Source organism: Suncus etruscus, chromosome 9, assembly GCF_024139225.1.
Source record: "Suncus etruscus isolate mSunEtr1 chromosome 9, mSunEtr1.pri.cur, whole genome shotgun sequence".
Taxonomy (NCBI): Eukaryota; Metazoa; Chordata; class Mammalia; order Eulipotyphla; family Soricidae; genus Suncus; species Suncus etruscus.
In genome coordinates, this window is record NC_064856.1 from 19304756 (window position 1) to 19320890 (window position 16135).

Here is a 16135-nt window from a genome sequence, read left to right on the forward strand (position 1 = left end):
TGTTCTTGAGAAAAGTGAAGAAACTGGCTAGTTGGGGAGTGAGACTAGGACATTGGTGTTCATTCAGCTCCAGTGCCGGGGGCACTGCAGGCAAGTATCTCCCTCAGTATTCTTGCTAGAGTGGTTTAATTTCCAGATTCACCAGGTGAGGACATTGAGATGGATGAGGTAACCCATCCTAGGCCTTGCATGTATCGGCAGAGCTGGAACTTCCACAGGCCAGATCTCTGATTCCTCTGTCCAGGTGCTGCTCCCTGTACTGTCCCTTCCCATCTCAGAGATACAGGCCCGCTTCTCAGTGTCCTGTCATCTCCCCAGATGCGTGTGCACCGAAGATTCGCTGTGGAGGAGGGGGATCATCTCACCATGCTCAATGTGTACGAAGCGTTCATCAAAGTAAGCACAGCCCCTGAGACTGGTCTGCCAGCCATGCTTCCAGAATTTCAGTGCATGTCAAATGCCATGAGACCAGGGTGTCCTCCTGTCAGACCATGACCTTTCCTTCTGGCCCACAGAAGGAATGTGTTAGTAGAATACTAGGATTCCTGTGTTCTGGCTTCCTGTTTTGAACACTTCTCTTTTCAGCTAGCTCTGCCAGCTTTCTTAGCCTGCCCACCCATTGCAGTGGCCTATGAGTAGAAGTTCTATTCTATTTACTGTTAGGTGGAAAGTAAATAAGTCTAGGTAGGAGCTGCAGAGCTGTGCCGGAGAGTTCAGGCTGCACCGGTCACCTTTCCTCTGACTGCCACACTTAGCATCACTTGAGGATACTCAGGTCTCTTCACACATACTGTCATTAGCCTTGGAAATGCTAACTTTTGTGGTGCTTATTAGTCTACAAATTAAAGGCAATAATACAGCAGAAAGTTGTCACTAAAAATTGCTAATAGGGATCAGAGTGCTAGCACATGGTAGGGCATTTGCCTTGCACGCTGCCCACCTAGGACCATTCCAGGTTCAATCTCTGGCCTCCTATGTGCCCCCCTCCCCCAGTCCAGGAGCGATTTCTGAGTGCAGAGCTGGGAGTAATCCCTGAGTGTCACCATTTGTGGCCCAAAAATCAAAAAACAAAACAAAACAAAAAAATAGCAAATAGATCTAGAGATAATGGAAACAATGGAAAAAGAAACCTCCTATAAAGGAAATGATAGAAGGGGAAAATTAGATATTTTAGATTTTTCAATGCCTCACATTCATTTTCTAAATCTTTTCTTAGGAGAGAACAAATGTCTAACTGATTTGAGGGAGATGTTTCATAAAAACCAGACAAATGTATTGTTGAGATTATTAATTATGGGTTAAGTAGGTAAAAATTCATTTTACAAACAGTGCATTCTCCAATGAGAACTTTCCTCTGCCTGTAGAATGGCACTATTATTCTATTCTCTTTTTGGAAAATCTGCTATGATTTATATTTTCTTTCTTTTTTTCATTTTGGTTTTGTTTTTGGGCCACAACTGCAGTGCCCAGTACTTAACTCCTGGCTTTGCCCTCAGGGCTACTTCTGGTGAAGTTCAGAGGACCATATGGGACGCCAAGGATTGAACCTGAGTCAGCCAAATGTGAGGCAAGTGCCCTACTTGCTGTCTGATCAATGGCCTCTAATTTAAATTTTATTACTTAGCACACTTTACTTCCTGACTTAGAATATGACTTTAGAGGTTATTCATATAGTAATAACTTAATATAGGACATAAAGTTCATGTCCAATTCCTTGGTTTAATCTCTGACACCACACCATAGGAAAATTAGGATGTGGAAAGGGAGAAGGGGATGTGGAAAGAAATGTTGAAGCATTATTGCTAGAAAAAAATCATGTAGTGGAGACAAATAATAATTTCTAAGTTGGTAAGTGTGAAATTGGTTGCCAGTAGTTAAACAAGGTGATCAACTCACTCAGGCTCTGCAGAAGGGAAGTTGGCTGGTGTAGGGCTTCAGAGAAGCTGTTCTTTCTACTAGCCTGCCTCTCATGCGGGTGCTTAAGTTTTGGAAGGCCTCTTTGTAGACTCTTTGTAGGACTCTCTGTAGTGAGGTGACACTTGTGTGTTTGTGTAGAGTGTGCTGAGTTCACCTGGAGAGTTTTGGGGCTTATGGGGCCTGTTAGGGAGGAGTGGAAGTGGGGAGATCTGCTCCCTGGCGGGGGGCATCTAGCACCTGTAACTTATCTCCTTATCCTCCCCTGTCTGGGTCTTCCATAGCACAATAAGAGCTCACAGTGGTGTCAGGAACATTTCTTGAATTACAAGGGTCTAGTCCGAGCTTCGACTGTGCGAGAACAACTAAAGAAGCTTCTCATCAAGTTCCAGGTACCCAAGAACTCCAGCGAAGGTGAGCACTGCTTACATTGGCCCTTGCATTGCCAGCCTTCAAGTGTGCTCCTGCTCTCCCAGGCTCTCCCCCTACTAGCTGCCCTGCTGGCATTTCCTACACTGGTGAAAAGCAATCTGGGAAAGGAGAGTATTTCTCCACCTCTATCCCCCTCCCACATAATTTTTGATTCTGAGGGTTCTCCTTTCTTTAAAAAATATTTGCTATTCCAGTAGCCCCTGAAAACACTTAGGAATAGTGAACATCTGCTTTGGTGCCCTTTATATAATAAATTTCCCATGTAGGATTTGCCAGACATAATACCTTTAAGTGGGTATTGTTCATGCTTGTTACAAATAAATTATACTTATTTGTGAAACCCAGGTCTTAACCAAACAGGATCTGTGCTAGCATTTTAGTGTTCATCCTGGCAGCCCCTTGGATTAATCAGAAATATTACATCAGACCTGGACTCTTGTCAACAACATTGACTCCTGGGGATTGAAAACACACCAGAGAGTGTGCCAGGGCTCCTCCCACTGTTGTCCTGCTCATCTCCTGCTCTGTGAGGTGGAGGGGGACTAGGGTCTTTGCTACTGTAAGGTCCTGAGAAATTCAGTGAAGTTCTGGGCTGCACAGTTGGTGACTGGCCAACAGGCCAGATTTGCCCAGCCCAGGCAGACACTCAGTCCTACGTGATGCAAATTCCATAGTTGTCAAATAAGTACTGTCTTGTGCCAAATACTGCTGTTCTTTCACTCAGCAAGTCCTTGTGGACATCTCTGGAGTATCTCTGGTAAGCCAGGCAGCATCCATAGTGTAGCCCTATATTGATCCCTTCCTGCTCCACACTGATGCAGTGAAATAAACGCTGCTGTCCTGTCCATTTTAGAGATGAGAAGGAGGAGGCTAAGAGACACAGAGGAACTTGCTGAAAGTTACACTGTGAGAGTTGAGTGGAGTTATAGCTCAAACTTAGACAGTTTTATGTCAAAACCTTATTTTGACTTTGTATACAATTACAGAATGATGAAGACCTGGTCTTACCCAGAGTTGGTGCAGTGGAGAGAATGGTTCTGTAGCTTACAGTTAGACAAACATACTGTACTACAAGATGTTCTGTTCTTGGAGGTTGAAGGAACAGGCAACCTAGCATTGGTGACTGCCCTAGTTATAAAGAGGGCGGGATGTGGAGGCAAGAATGCCTTTGGTTTGTCCATTTCGGCCTCAAGTGGTGACTGCGATGAGTGGGAATAGAAAGCAGAGCGCAAGTGAGGCAAGGAGGACTGGAGTCAAGTGAATGGTGTGGAACTCCTGCTGGAGTTCAGGGCATTTTCATGGGTAAGTTCACTATAGAGGAAAGAATTTAGACCTAGAACCTGGGCTAGAAGTTGTTTTTGAGAGAAACCAGAAACTTCCAGGGGAAGCTAATGAGGAGAAGCTAACAGGCTGCTTTGGCCTTACAGAGTTAACACTCTGACTTCTGCATCTGTGTTTATTCACCTGGGTTTCATACCCCCATCCCCACCCAGGAGAAAAGTTACCTGAACTTTGAATCTTTGTGATGTGAGAAGTGCAATACTAAGAAACGAGATTTTGTGAGATAGAGCTGGATTTTGAAGGCTGTAGCCATCGTCATAGCTTAACTCTCCCTAAATACCAATTTTCACCCCTATAGAAATGAAAGTGCTCTGATAAGATGCATGATTTCTTCTACATGAAGATTTTCAATTGACACTTGTAGAGAAGGGACTGGATCTTGAATCAGAATATGGTTAGAAATGTGATCGTGACTGATCCTATTCATGCCCAGGAACAATAGAGAAAACCACGGAGGTTTGATAAAATACATATAAATCTAAAACTACAAGATTAAAAAAAAGCAACTAGTGAAAATATTGTTAGCAGCATGAGAAAACAATCTAAAAGCTGTAATACTACGGAATGAGTCTATGTAATGCATTAACAAAGAGCACTAGTTTCCAAATTGATAGACAGATCAAAAGAAAAAAAATAGAAAATTCACCCAAGAAGACATTAGGTAGTAATCAAACACATGTGCAGTAAGGGACGAGGTACCTTTTTGCCAAGACATTGCTGGTAAGAATGTAGTGTAGGGCAGGAGAGGGAGACAGGCAAGGCAGGCCTCCAGCCCAGGAGAGCAGAGGACTGGGCTGTTGAGGACTCACAGCAGTCTGCAGTGAACCTGTGTCTGGGTCCTCTGTGTTCCAGCACAGCCCAGTGTAGACAGGGGTCTTATTCCTTTCTGTTTACTGCCCTGTACAGGTGATCCAGATCCTGTTCTGAGGTGCATCGTGGCGGGATTCTTTGCCAATGCAGCAAGGTTTCATTCAACAGGAGCTTACAGGTAACCTGGCACTATATGAGGCTGCTTGCTAAAGCAGAAATCTTAAAAAAGCTTGCAGTAACAGAATTGTAAACTATGGTTTACAATAGGAAGGGAGAGGAGGAAGAGAGAGAGAGAGAGGAGGAGGAAAGAGGAGAGAGAAACAGTGAGAGCTTGACTTCTTCCTTTTTTTTTTTTTTTTGGTTTTTGGGTCACACCCGGCAGCACTCAGGGGCTACTCCTGGTTCTGTGCTCAGAAATCGCCCCTGGCAGGCTCGGGGGACCATGTGGGATGCTGGGATTCGAACCACTGTCTTTCTGCATGCAAGGCAAATGCCTTACCTCCATGCTATCTCTCCGGCTCCAGACTTCTTTCTTTCTTATCTGTGTATCTTCGATATATTTTTCTTGCCTAATTGCCATAGTAAATACTAGTACTATATATAGACGAGAAATGGTAAGAGTGGACAACCTTGTCTTGTGCCAGATCTTAGAGGAAAGGGGTTTTCCCCCATTGAGTGTGGTAAATGATTTGACTATATTAAGTAAAGTTCCTTCAAGTCCCATCTTTTAAGATTTTTTTGCCTTTTTTTTTTTTTTTTTGGCCACACTGGTGGCGCTCAGGGTTTACTTTTGGTTCTAAGCTCAGAAATTACTCCTGGCAGTCTCAGAGGACTATCTGAGATGCTGAGAATTAAACACTGGATTGACTGCATGCAAGTCAAACACCCTTCCCACTGTGCTATTGCTTCAGCCCCCATTGTTGAAAATTTTTATCATAAATGAAACACCCTTATTTTGTCATCTATTTGATGACCCCCATTCTTCTCAAGACCATTTCTTAGCAGAATCTCCTGGCATTCAAATTTCTCTGGTTAGTGTCTTTGATATTTGAACCATGTTGTTCTCATACACCAAGTCTCAGGCACCCACAGAAACACTCCCTGACTGTGATTTGGACAGTGCCAATCCATGGTCTCTACTCTTAATCTCTTTCTGTCTGTAGACTCAGAGCCATGTATTAGTTACTCAGGTTGTTAGGTCTCATATTGAGTTGGAATTTGAAATGCCATCTAATGAGCTACCTGCCTCACCTCTAACTCCATGGTTACTTCCCCAAGACCCTTTCTCCTGGCTGTTTCACTTTGTAGATACAATCCTTTTATTTCTAGCAACCAGAAATGGTTCTGAAGGAACACCCATGGAAGATAGCCAGTATGTTCTGGCTGCGTGGTTTAGTCTTCATTTCTGAAGGCAGCAAGGGGGTAGCCATAGCAGAGATGGAAGGACAGTGTGGTCCCTGTGATGGCCCCATTGGCCTTTTTTTTTTTTATTATAGTGAGCATATGTGGGGAGTCTTGTGGCACATGTGTCAGTGACACACCCTTCTGTTTCCCTAGGACCATCCGTGATGATCATGAATTACACATCCATCCAGCCTCTGTCCTCTATGCCGAGAAGCCTCCTCGATGGTAAGCCCCTCCTCACTTTGCAGGCCTTGCTAGAACTCATTCAGCTCAGGGTTCCTGAGGCCCCTCCTAGTGCCACCTGTCCATTTGTGCCTATGTAACATAGAATTTCAGCTTCCTCAGAGCTCTTCTACCAATGGTGATACTCCTCACTCAGTTTTATCCTATTTGGGGGCTGCTGACTTGGGCTTGGTGAAGCTTTGCAAACATGGCTTGGGGTCCAGCCTACAGTCCTAACAGAAACACAAAAGTTAGTGTGTTGGAGAAAAAGCTTTGATTGGTGAGTCCTGAGGAGAATAAGAGCCAGCCTTGTGGGATGGGAGTGCGGGCTGGGGGATGGCCTTGCTTTGGACCTGAAGTGTGTGGGTGGAAAGGCCCATGTAGGGAACGTAGACCAACACAGTCACAGGCAGAGCTAGAGAGAAAGAAGCTATAATCTTTGCAGAGAGTATTGGTGAGACACTGATGCTATTTATGAAGGGGAGGAGTGAGTGGGCTCTGAAAATAGACAGAGACCCCTTTTTGATTTTGGTTTGGAATTTTGGTTTGTAGCTGGCAATATTCAGGAGCTACTCACAGCTCAGTGCTTGTGCTAGGGGTGGGGGTATCATTCCTGGTAGTGTTGGGGGGCCAAATTCTGGAATCAAACTAAGATCAAAACTTGCATGCTGGGGCCAGAGAGATAGCATGGAGGTAAGGCAGTTGCCTTGCATGCAGAAGGGTGGTGGTTCGAATCCTGGCATCCCATATGGTCCCCCAAGCCTGCCAGGAGCAATTTCTGAGCCTAGAACCAGGAGTAACCCCTGAGCACTGCTGGGTGTGACCCAAAAACCAAAAACCCAAAAAAAAAAAAAACCAAAAAAAACCCACAAAAAAACCTTGCATGCTGTCTGTTTACTCCAGTCCATTTTGCTTTGTCTCTGGCCTCAAATTAGCCATTTGGTAGATTAAATTTACCTAATTGATAATAAAAAAAATTGAGGCTTGTATTTTGTTTTTAAAAATGTGATCCTTCCTCTAGTAATCGATTTATATTGTATCTTACAAAAAATATTTTTTTTGTTTTTGGGCTACACCTGGCGGAACTCGGGTTACTCCTGGCTCTGCACTTAGAAATTGCTCCTGGCATGCTTGGGGACCATATGAGATCTGAGTATTTTATTTTATTTTTGGGGGCTGTCACACCAATTATGTTCAGAATTTATTTAATCCTGGTTCCACAGTCAGGAATCACTTCAGATAGTGCTCGGGGACCATTGAACCTAGTTTGACTGAGTGCAAGGCAAGTGCCCTACTATCTATACCCTCGATGGTGAACCTATGGCACACGTGCCAGCAGTGGCACGAGAAGGCCTTGCAGCTGACACTCGGGAAGGGGTTCACAATTAAGATGTTCAGCTCGGCTGGAGGCGAGTATGCCGGTGTCTGCTTTGCAGCTCACCTGGTAACAGGGCCAGGCTGGCCATTGGGAGGACCAGGCATTGTGCAGTGGTTTGGGCACTCGGGCTCAAAAAGGTTAGCCATCACTGAATACTGTTGCACTAGCCCCTGGATTGAACATTTTAAAAACAACTTGTTTCTAATCAGATATTGGAGAAGAAAGGGTGGGGTTATGGTGCAGTGGCTAGAGGGAGGGCACTAATGGCAGATTATGGTGGAGTGTATACAAGCCCTGTGTGTACCTTAGAGCACTAGTCTTTAAAGTGTGGCCCTGACTGGCCTGACTGGGGATTCATTAGAAGTACAGTTTCTAGTCCTGCTTGGTCCTGCTGTGTGAGGTACAAGCTGAGGTCCAGCAACTGCTGAATAGCCTCTGAGTAACTTAGTAGAGAGGAGAGTTTGAGATCTTTCTTGATAGATAAATGAATCGGCCATGATCCTGTAAGCAGTGCAGCTATGGGCCCTTGAGACCAAGAAAGAAAGAAAGAGAGGGGGGGAGGGGGAGAGACAGGGAGGGGGAGAGAGAGACAGAGAGACAGGGAGGGGGGGAAGAGAGACAGAGAGACAGGGAGGGGGAAGAGAGACAGAGAGAGGAGAGAGAGACAGAGAGAGAAACAGGGAAGGAGAGAGAGACAGATACAGAGGTAGAGAAGAGAGAGATAGAAACAGGGAAAGGGGGAGAGAGACAGAGAGAGGAGAGAGAGAGAGACAGACAGGGAGAGGGGAGAGAGAGAGAGACAGAGAGATGGGGAGAGGGGAGAGAGAGACAGGGAGAGGAGAGCGAGAAGAGAGAGAGAGAAAGAGAGAGGGGCTTAGTCAGTTTAGGGCTTTATAGGACTATTCTATTGCGGGATCTGAAGAGGGAAGCCAGACCTCAGTTCAAGACCAGTTTTACTTATGGCTGATTAAATTTAGGAGATGTTTAAAAGGAAGAGATGTTGGAGCTGGAGAGATACCACAGCGGTGGGGCATTTGCCTTGCACGCAGCTGACCCAGGACAGACGGTGGTTCGAATTCCGGCATCCCCTATGGTATCTTGTGCCTGCCAGGAGCGATTTCTGAGTGCAGAGTCAAGAGTAACCCCTGAGTGCCGCCAGGCATGACCCAAAAAACCATAAACCAAAAAAAGGGAAGAGATGTTGATCTTTCCTGTTTTATTGCCTGGTAGAGCTAGCCCTGCAGCTAATTCTTGTCATCAAGGGAGATGGGGAAGCCCTTGATGCTCCCCATTCCCCTTTCACTGGTTCCACCTTCAGCATCTGACCCGGCATTGTGTTCTGGGGAACAGTGCCAAGTGCTGAGGTAGTTCTTGTTGGGAGGGGGAATTATTGCTAATCTCTGTATCTAGTATATCTAGTATGTGAACCCTAAAGTCTAGGCTTTTACATGAGTGATATTAGCCTCGGTAAGCCTTTTCCCCTCTTTCTCTAGTAGATTATTGATAACTGTATTCTCATGTAGCCTATACTCAGAATGATAGTTTTCCTATCAGAATGATTCCAGTGGGCCAGAGAGATGGCACGATGGTAGGACACTTACCTTGCATGTGGCTGACCCAGGTTTGATCCCTGTTACCCCATATGGTTTCCTGAGCCCACAAAGGCAGGAGAAAGCCCTGAATGCTGCTATGTGGACCCAGAAACAAAAACAAAACAAGACTCTAGAAAGTTCCCTTGTATCTCTGGACAGTTCATTCCCTGCCTGTTTTAGAGTCAGGCAAGGCTATGCATCTGTTTTGTCTTTTTTTAGTGACATTGTTAGGCTCTGTTGAAAGTTCCTGTGCCACTGATGGAAATGTCCTAGAAATCAGAGTTTCATTGGAAAAGTGGATGTGCTGTTACCACTCAGGTGCTGAAGCCTAAGTGAGCAACATAAGTGTACTTGTTTAGCATAGTGCCTGTCACCCAGAATCGCTTCCTAGGGAAGGGGAAGGAGAAAGACCTGCAATTCTGATTGTGGCTCTTAATTCTGCACCTGACGCACGATCTCTTTCCTGTTCTCCTCAGGGTACTCTATAATGAAGTCATACAAACCTCCAAGTATTACATGAGAGATGTGACCGCCATTGAGTCTGCTTGGCTGTTGGAGCTGGCTCCACACTTCTATCAACAGGGAACGGTAGGAACACACAGACACTGTGCCCCAACATTGTCTGTTACCCGCGTCTTTATGCTTTTTTTTTTTTTAAATATGGAACACGTCACGAATTTGCATGTCATCCTTGCGCAGAGGCCATGCTAATCTTCTCTGTACCGTTCCAATTTTAGTATAGGTGCTGCCGAAGCGAGCACACGCATCTTTATGCTTTTAAGTAAAACTGTATTCTCCAACTTAATGCTCTTAGTATGCTCTCTCCTTTGTGCAGAGGGGGTGAGACCGCTGCTCTGTCTCTGTCTGTGTAAAAGAACTGCGCCATTCATTGATAGAGGACATCTACACACAAGCTAGTATCCACTCCTGGTCAACACGGTGCACCTGAAATTGAGTCCCTCTGACTCAGAAGTTCGAACAGTGTAGAGTTGGTGCCTCTGCTCTCTTGCTCCTCCTGACCTGTCCCACAGATCCTGGCCCCTGATGACCCTGCTCAGGAGGAAAGACAAGTGTGCTCTCTCCTGAGGCTGCCTGGCAGGTGTCAGCCCTGCAGGGTATAGGTGCTGGAGATGCTGAGCACCGACATCCCTTGTAGCAGCTTTCCATGCAGGCCCTGTGGAGTGAGCCAGGGGTAAGCGGGAGAACAGAGAGGGGCAGAGTTTTCTCTCTTTCATGTTTATGAAAATTGACCCATTTATTGCACAACAAACAGATAGGTCACAAAACCAAAGCCCATAAATACTGCCCTGCATTTCCCAGTTGCCTTAGCAGCCCTGAACACAGCTCTTTCTCCTCTGCCCAGACATGATGGCCTCAGTTCAGCACGCACTTCTCCTTGCTCATACCAGGAGTCCTGGAAGGATCATCCAGGTCATTTTAAGTGTGTGTTTGGTGTCTCCCTCTCCCTCTATCTCTCTTTTTCTCTCTCTCCCTCTCTCTCTTTTCCCCCTCTCCCTCTCTACCTCTTTCTTCCTCCTCTCCCTCTCTCTTTCTCTCCCCTTCTCCCTCTTTCGCCCTCTCCCTTTCTTTCTCTCTTCTCTCTCCTCTCTCTCCCTTTCTTCCCCCTCTTCCCACCCACCCCAATTTGGAAATCCTTGGAAATAGTTGTTTCAGAGGCTTTGTCCATCTTATATCTCTTGGAAGGGAAGCCCAGTACCTGCTACTTCATCAGGACCAGAGAAGTCTGTATGTCTGTATCTTTCTGGTCTGTGCTGGTACAGTACAACCAGCTGAACTGAAACCAGCAGGCTGTTCACAGTGATCCTGGCCTCAGGCTGTTCTTCACCTGGTTGCCTGGTTCTCTTTGCCTGCCCTGGGCCTGAGTTTCTATGGGCAGGTGGAGGAGCAGTGTTTATGTTTGTCACTGCCTACCTGGGGCTATTGGATTCTTATCTCTCACTAGCAGCATTCTGGAAGCATCTTCCCACTCTCACCACTTTGTCACTGTCAGAGATTACTGTCCTTTATGGGGACCAAGTTCACACAGAAACCAAGAGAATTGACTAGAAAAAGGCCCATGAGAAGAGAAGAGAGTGACATGGTTGTCAGACTCTAGCTGAAGGCAGGGAGAGAGGTAGTTCTACCTCCCTGAGCAGTACTCAAACACTGCAATCTAAAGACACTTCTGTCAGCTTTCTTTGAGAGGCTTTAGGCTCCAGCCATTTTCCAAATATGGGAGGTGGTGGGCCCAGACCGTCTGTGGTCCACTGTTCTACCTGCCTCTGTTCTGGGCCCCTTTGGAACTTTCCATTACTACGTGTCCTCTAAGAGGCCCGAGAAGGCCCACACTCAGCTGTGTTTATAAACTCAACATTCTTCCCTGAAATTATACCAAAAATGGTCCTTCTGGCATTGTGACATCATCTCCCTTTTCCCAGCCAAGTCTGGGGGTGTCTGACCTCAGCTGTTAGGGTCACTTGAGGTAAATGCAGGGAGGTGTGCGCAAGCCTGGCCCAGAAGCTGCCAGACCCACAGCCTGAGCGGGAGGGGGCTGGCTGTCCAGCACAGAGGCTTCTCTGCCACTCTGTGTTTCCCAGCTTGCCCACCTGCCCTAGGGGGTCTGTGCAACACTTCCTGCTTGGCTGGTGTAGGATGCCCACAGCTTCGTCGTTTCACAGAAGCAGGGACTTCCTGCAGCCACACAGTCCTGACCCCATCCTACTCAATCTGCTTCTTGGTTGACATGCAGGGGTGGAGAGGGGGGTTCTTTTGCACCATGTGTGTTTCTGAGTGTGTACTAGTCTGTCAGCAGCAGACAGGATCAGGGGCCTGAGGCCCTGGGGTTTGGCCACTGAATATTTCAGGCATCGGAGGTGGCGTGGGGACATTGCTTTGATGTGGTTCGGTGGTGGAGTTCATCAGAGCAGAGCCCTGGCATGAGGGTGGCATGCCCAAGCCATTGGGTTCTCGGCATAGGATGGTGAAGTCAGGCTGAGGTCCTGTATGAGACACTCAAGTTAGTGCACTCTGCTACTCTGCCCTTTGCATGATTTCCTGCCCTGTGTGCTTGTCTTTTGAATGGGAGCTTGGCCCTTTTAAGTTACTCTCTGTGCAGGAAGGTGAGGTTACAGCTTGACTGCCACTTACACTGGTAGAATCTGTTCTTTTTGGTCTGTTTCTTTCATTTGGGTTTCTGGATCTCACACAGCTGTGCTGGGGATTGAATCTGGCGCGCCCCCCCCCCCCCCCCCCAGGCCCTATGCTCAGCCCATTTACAAGCTCTCCATTGCCCCTTTGTCTTCCTAGTGTTGCTCAGGAAGGGCCTGGAGGCCTGAGTTGTGTGTGTGCTTGGAGACTTCCACCCCCACATATTGAGGGGCTTGCTGGCCTGCTGGGTCTTGTCTCTCAGAAGCTCCTTTTGCCTGTCCCAAGTTTGATTGACTGTGGCACTGTCCTCTGGGCTGAATTCCCAGGAACCATGAGCCAGGTGCAACTGTGGCCCCCACTTCTGCTCTGTACTTGTCCATTTGTGGTAACAATCAGTTTTTTTCCTAGACCCTTCCCTGCCATCTAAAAGGGCTGGGAAGGGGGATTCCTCCCCGCCTAGTTTTTGTTATTACACCATAATTTACAAATCTGTTTCAGGCATTGAATGTTCAAACACCAATCTCACTACCACTGTGACTTCCCCTCTGACAGTGTTCCCAGTCTCACAGCTACCACCAAAGCCTGCCTTCATGTAGGCACAAACAAATTTACTTCATATTATTTGTTACAACACAAAGGCAAATGGAATTATCAAAATATAGATTAATTCAGGCCATTCTGAAATGATTGTTATATGGTGTTAATAAAGTCAGTATCTAAGAATTTACTGGGCTATAGTTGGTGGTAGCTGTGTCTTCGTTGACACTGCTTAGGCTCATTGAGCTTGGTAGATTTCTATATAACTTTCCCGTCAGATTTCCTGTTATACTACTGGGCTGATACTGCTTTAAAATATTGAGATATCTCTGTCCAGGATTTATAGATATAAAACAAATTAGGTGACTTGACGGTTTGATAAGGTTGTCTGTCATGAAACTTGGCTATTTCTGTTGAAGGCTGTAGAGGTTGTGGTTCATTCGTAAAGGGGAGTCTGGCCTCCTAGCCCCACTTTCTGAGAATATCACAGAGGTATCAGTCAGGACTGGGCTAATTAGGAGGTATCAGTGTCCCCCCTCCCCCTTTTTTTTTGAGCGAGGTGGAGGAACTGGGCCATTTTCCTGCCAGGATGTTAGTGGCTGTGGGTGGGGGCTGCTGGGTTTTCCAGTGGTAGAATGATAATGTGTGTGTGTTATGGGGGGATGTTCATCCTAAACTGAATTTTAATTGGCCTATTATATGTAGGAATTATGCTGAAATTTCTCTGTCTTTTCAACCCCAATCACCATATTTTCTCTTCTCTCTTAGCACCTGTCCCTGAAAGCCAAGAGGGCCAAAATCCAGGACCAGTGATCAGAGTCTGCCTGTGGCCACAGGGCTTGCCAGCGTCTCCTCTGCTCTGCTGTGGTCCAGGCCCTGGCGGTGCTGGCACTGCTGCTGTGGCCCTGCGTCTGCTCCATCTACTTGTCAGCTCTGAAGTGCGGCTCCTCACCCTTTATTCCCATCCCACCCCGCTGGGTCCCAGGAGGGTCTGTGCATGTCAGGCTGAAGAGTGGAGTGGTGGAGTCATGCTCTCTGCTCTCACAGCTGCTCCCTTGCCCACAGGCCTCTCCCTGGCCCAGCTCTGTGGGGAGTGATTGGGAGTGCCAGCCATGTGAGCACCATGCCATGCTGGGACCAGGGGACCCAGGTGAGGCTGGCAGGCCCAGGCAGAGTGACCCAGAAAGTGGTTGCCAGGTGGGAGCTCTCGTGTGTCCACAGAAGATAAGAATCCAATGTATGGCTTTTCCCTCTGCCTGCATCTTCATTTCTCTTGAAGGCATCGGGGACCCCAAGAAAGAACCCATGGGCTCTTTTCTCTGATAGCAATAATGAGTTTTCTCTTTCACAAGTGGCTTAGCTTTCTTTTTTCTCCAAGGACACAACCAAGTCCTGGAGCACCAGCTCAGCTCCAGGGTGACCCCACCACCCTCAGCTCTTAGCACAGCCCCCAGGTGGGACATACCACAGCAGTGCAGAGGTGTGAAGCTTCTGCAGCTTGGGACCGTGACTCGTGACCCAAGGACCCCTTTTCTGTGTTTGCTTGGACTCTCATGGCCCCTGGGGCAGCCCTTCCAGCAGGTACAGGGCTCAGGGCTGCCTCATGGCCACCCCCACCAGCTGCCTCTTTGCTGCAATGATGTTTGCATTTCTCCCGCTCTGTTCCGGTGATGTTTCTTTAGAACCACATAGCTTGAACATTTATTTTTCTACTGATTTGTTTGGATGTGCCACTTTAGGCACCAAATGTGTCTGTTATTTTTAATTTTCATTTTATAAAACATGTAAATAATAGAAAGCTTTTATACCGGAAGTAAATATTCCCTCCCGCACACAGTCTTATGTTTGTGTTTGCAGATGGTCTGGGGAGGGCCTGACCCTGGGTGCCTGACACTGTGGCTGATGGCAGCTTTCGGGGATACATGGCCCTGGAAAGCCCCATACAAAGGTCCCAATGGCATCAGAACCTTATTGCCACCCTATGGTGTTGTTGCAACACGGTTCCCAAAAGACTGATGTCTACTCCTTCTTGGGGTCTTTCTTACATGAGGCAAGTTCTCTACCACTGAGCTATATTCTGCATCTAGAAATATTTATTTTTGAGGCCTCAGTTAGGACCAAGACTGTTCTAATAAGTTGCTGTTGGAGGTGGAGGGAGAAAAGGGAGTGAAATTCACATTGTGTGGGGTGAGAAGGCAGTTCCCACATAGGTGCCCGGTCACCACATCACCTCTTTACAGCCACCTGGCCCCAGATTCCCAAGCTCTGCCCTGGGGATGCCCCTGGTCAGGCAGGACTAAGAAGAGTGACTATGCTCAGAGTCTGTAGCAGCAGATCCTGACCGGGCTTTGGCCCTTCATGGATCTGAGGAAACAGGCTCTCAGAGGGGTGACCTGGGCTGGCTGAGGCAGGCAGCAGGGCTACACCACTGGACCACACACTAACTTGTCTGTCCCTGAGGAGTTCTGCAGTGAATGTCAAAGGCCCCACATCGTGGGTTGTGAAACTTGGGTAGCACTGCAGAGTCTAGTGCCTGTGTGATTTTCATCTGGTGACCTTGATCCTGTCCCTTGCCACATCAGCACAGTCCCAGGGCTCAGCTTCTGTTATTCATGTCATAGGTCTCCGGGCAGGGACACAGGTCATGCTGTGTCCCATGCTGGAGTGCCAGACAGACCCTATCCCCAGTAGCTGCATCCCTATGCTAAGGGGTTCAGTGTTTTGCTTTGATTTGTTTTTCAGTGGGGGGTACCCACAGTTGAACTTATGGCTTCCCACACATGTGCACACCAGCTGCTTGCTGCCTGAGGTTCACCCCAGCTCTGTCAGCTTCAGCCTGGATGGTTCGAAGGGTAGGGTGGTCTGGGATCTAGCAGTCAAGGAGATAGAAGTGAAGATCTGAGTCTATGAGGCTGGGGAGAAAGGTCAGAGAGGGCACTGGATGCCAGTGCCAGTGGCAAGTTGGTTTCTGTACAGGCTGTGCCCTGCCATGTGTCTAGATACTCATATAATCTGCATGCTCTGGTCAGTATACTTTGAGTTCAGCCTTGGCAGGTTGTGGTGGAGGCCCCATAACTATTCCCAACTCCCTGCCTTAAACGGAATGTGGACTAATAAGAAAAGACAGAATCTTACATCATTCTCCAATGAAAAACCAATTCAACACATAGACAATCCAGCAAATGAAATTCCAGGGTCAGAAGTGCAGGGTTGTGGTGGTTCTGGTGGTGGTGGGGTTCTGGTACTACCTCTGCCAGGCTTCCCAGTGCTGGGTGTGTGTGTGTGTGTGTGTGTGTGTGTGTGTGTGTGTGTGTGTGTGTGTGTGTGTGTGTGTGTGTGTGTGTGTGTGTGTGTGTGT

At 47.3% G+C, this 16135-nt stretch overlaps 1 protein-coding gene and 1 non-coding gene across 2 annotated transcripts in view; one reads left to right on the top strand and one right to left on the bottom strand.

Annotated features, from left to right (window-relative positions):
• DHX35 (DEAH-box helicase 35) overlaps nucleotides 1–14572 on the top strand; it is an 84131-nt gene extending 69559 nt beyond the window's left edge. The window contains 6 exon segments of the mRNA XM_049779454.1: nucleotides 319–396; nucleotides 2199–2328; nucleotides 4594–4675; nucleotides 6055–6126; nucleotides 9570–9681; nucleotides 13546–14572. Of these exon segments, the coding sequence (XP_049635411.1) occupies nucleotides 319–396; nucleotides 2199–2328; nucleotides 4594–4675; nucleotides 6055–6126; nucleotides 9570–9681; nucleotides 13546–13590 (519 nt within the window). The 3' untranslated portion in view covers nucleotides 13591–14572.
• On the bottom strand, nucleotides 9748–9854 carry LOC126019789 (U6 spliceosomal RNA). The gene has a single exon (XR_007499411.1). It is a non-coding gene; the product is annotated as a U6 spliceosomal RNA (small nuclear RNA).
• Nucleotides 14573–16135: the final 1563 nt, after the last annotated feature.